Below are 1,987 nucleotides of genomic sequence, written 5' to 3' on the forward strand. Positions count from 1 at the left end.
TTTTTTTTTTTTTTTTTTTTTTTGCCCCCTCCAACCTAGTTTGCATCTTTTTGCTTCCCTCGGCTCATGACCAACCTAAACATGAGGATGAGAAAATTAGCTCTCTCTGTTAAGGTTAGCTGTCGTGTTTTTGGACATCTCAGACTGCTGTAAAGCGACAAGCTACATCAAGTTTTTAGAAGGGCAGTCTGCACTGAGCATCGATGATCCTGTACATTGACCAAAGAAATTATGGTATTTATTTTAAATAATGTTGTTTTAATGGAAAAAATGTAAAATAAAACCAGTTTGGTGCCATGTAAATACTTCTGTGAACCCAATGATTTTGGCTCCTGCTGTAAAAGTCTGGACACCTTGACTGTAGAGGGAACGTTGGGTTCCAAACCTACCCTACAGTCAATGCAAAATACTTTTAACATTTCTCTTTTGGTTAAAGTAGTTCTAACCAAAGTAGGGTTGATATTTAGGTAGACGTTTTCCAGGCAGTGTTTTCCATCTCTTTTAACTGTGGTTGATGAAAATTTAGCATATAGATGAAACAGATCAAGCAGAACCGACTAAATATCCCCAAAAGATGGCTTATTATTTCTGCAAGATGGATAAAAGGTGTTGGTTACAAATCATAAGTCGCAGACATGTGCCTCTTTGCAATACAAGCAAAACTGGCCACCCTGCTGTAGATGATGCATTACCTGTTTGTGATGAAGTTTCTAGCTCACTGCAGGGATTCAGAGCAAACGCACACATAAAGAAAGTCATCTCACCAGTTCCAATGTCTTTGAGTCCTTGTTCAGAGGCTCCACATCAGGGAGCTGAGCTTTAACCTGGGTCCTGATGTAGCACTTGTCTCCTCCTGCAAACCGTAACCCTGTGATTCCCTGCAAAGAGAAAAAAACATAGGTTTTAAATTCACCAACCTTTTATTTATATCTTTTCACCTCACCTGTAATGGTAGACTTTGGATCAGATGCATGTGTGCACAGATTTAGATGAAGAGGATCAAAGGGACACTTTGATTAAAGGTCAGATTTTTAATATTCAAAGGCTTCAGCTGCTGCTTCACTTCTCTGATTAGCCTGATTGGGGCTCTTTAATTAAAGGTCAAAAACCACCAGTCTGAATGTGCTGGAAATCAGAGGGACGATGCATCTTGACACTGATTTTTCCCGAGGGAACAAGATGTCTAATTGTTCTTCGTTTCTCTACTGGGTTCAATGAGCCGACCCCCCCCCCCCAAAGGGGCCTTCGTTGCTTTAACCAGTCTCAGCGATCCCTACGACACACCCAACAGCCTTGTGATGTTTTCCAATCACTTCTGCTCAAACTCACAATCTCAAAGTCGTGGACCTCCAGCGCCTCATCCGCCCCGCTGCCTGTGCTGAACCTCTCCATGTTGTTGGCCGAGTCGATCTCCATCGAACCCTCCTCCACTTTTCCGTTGATGCTCATGGTGTAGTGGACATTGTAGACCTGTAGAAAATACACACATACTTTTACATACAATTACCTTAAAGATACAAACAAAAACCACTGTGCGACTTTATTTATTAGGGTTTAATCTCACAGACGAGAATAAGTTCACTCATAACTGTATAGTGGACACTGAGATATTTATCAGCAGAGGTAGAAGGACAGTTTTAACTTTAGCAGAAAAAGGATCTTTCACTTTAAGTAGCTTTAACCTTCCCTTATAATGTCATGATCTGGCCTGTTTGCTCTCACTTAATTAGTAATTCCTTTCACCTGTCGTTTTCCCTTTCTGCCTCAATTATAATTTATTCCTCTCACCTGTTTTCTCTTGGTTGTATTCAGTTCAGCCTGGGCATTGAGGGCCAGATCATTACTTGTCTTTCTGTTAGTCTGTCCGTTCAGTTTTTAGCTTGGTTCATGTTCTGGATCCTGGCAGCCAGTGGAAAGAGGGTTTTAGTGTTTGTCTCGTCTCCTGATCGTCCACTGTTCCTCCCCCGCGGAGTCCTCTGGGTTTTTG

At 41.6% G+C, this 1,987-nt stretch overlaps 1 protein-coding gene across 1 annotated transcript in view; it reads right to left on the minus strand.

The window, feature by feature from the left end:
- Nucleotides 1–1,987, minus strand: part of lect1 (leukocyte cell derived chemotaxin 1) — a 13,001-nt gene that overhangs the window by 7,772 nt on the left and 3,242 nt on the right. The window contains exons 3-4 of the mRNA XM_015378051.1: nt 1,330–1,470; nt 765–878 (exon numbers count right to left, since the gene is read on the minus strand). Of these exons, the coding sequence (XP_015233537.1) occupies nt 765–878; nt 1,330–1,470 (255 nt within the window). The remainder of the gene's footprint in view (nt 1–764; nt 879–1,329; nt 1,471–1,987) is intronic.

This window comes from Cyprinodon variegatus, unplaced genomic scaffold, assembly GCF_000732505.1.
Source record: "Cyprinodon variegatus isolate N-32 unplaced genomic scaffold, C_variegatus-1.0 Scaffold163, whole genome shotgun sequence".
Classification (NCBI taxonomy): Eukaryota; Metazoa; Chordata; class Actinopteri; order Cyprinodontiformes; family Cyprinodontidae; genus Cyprinodon; species Cyprinodon variegatus.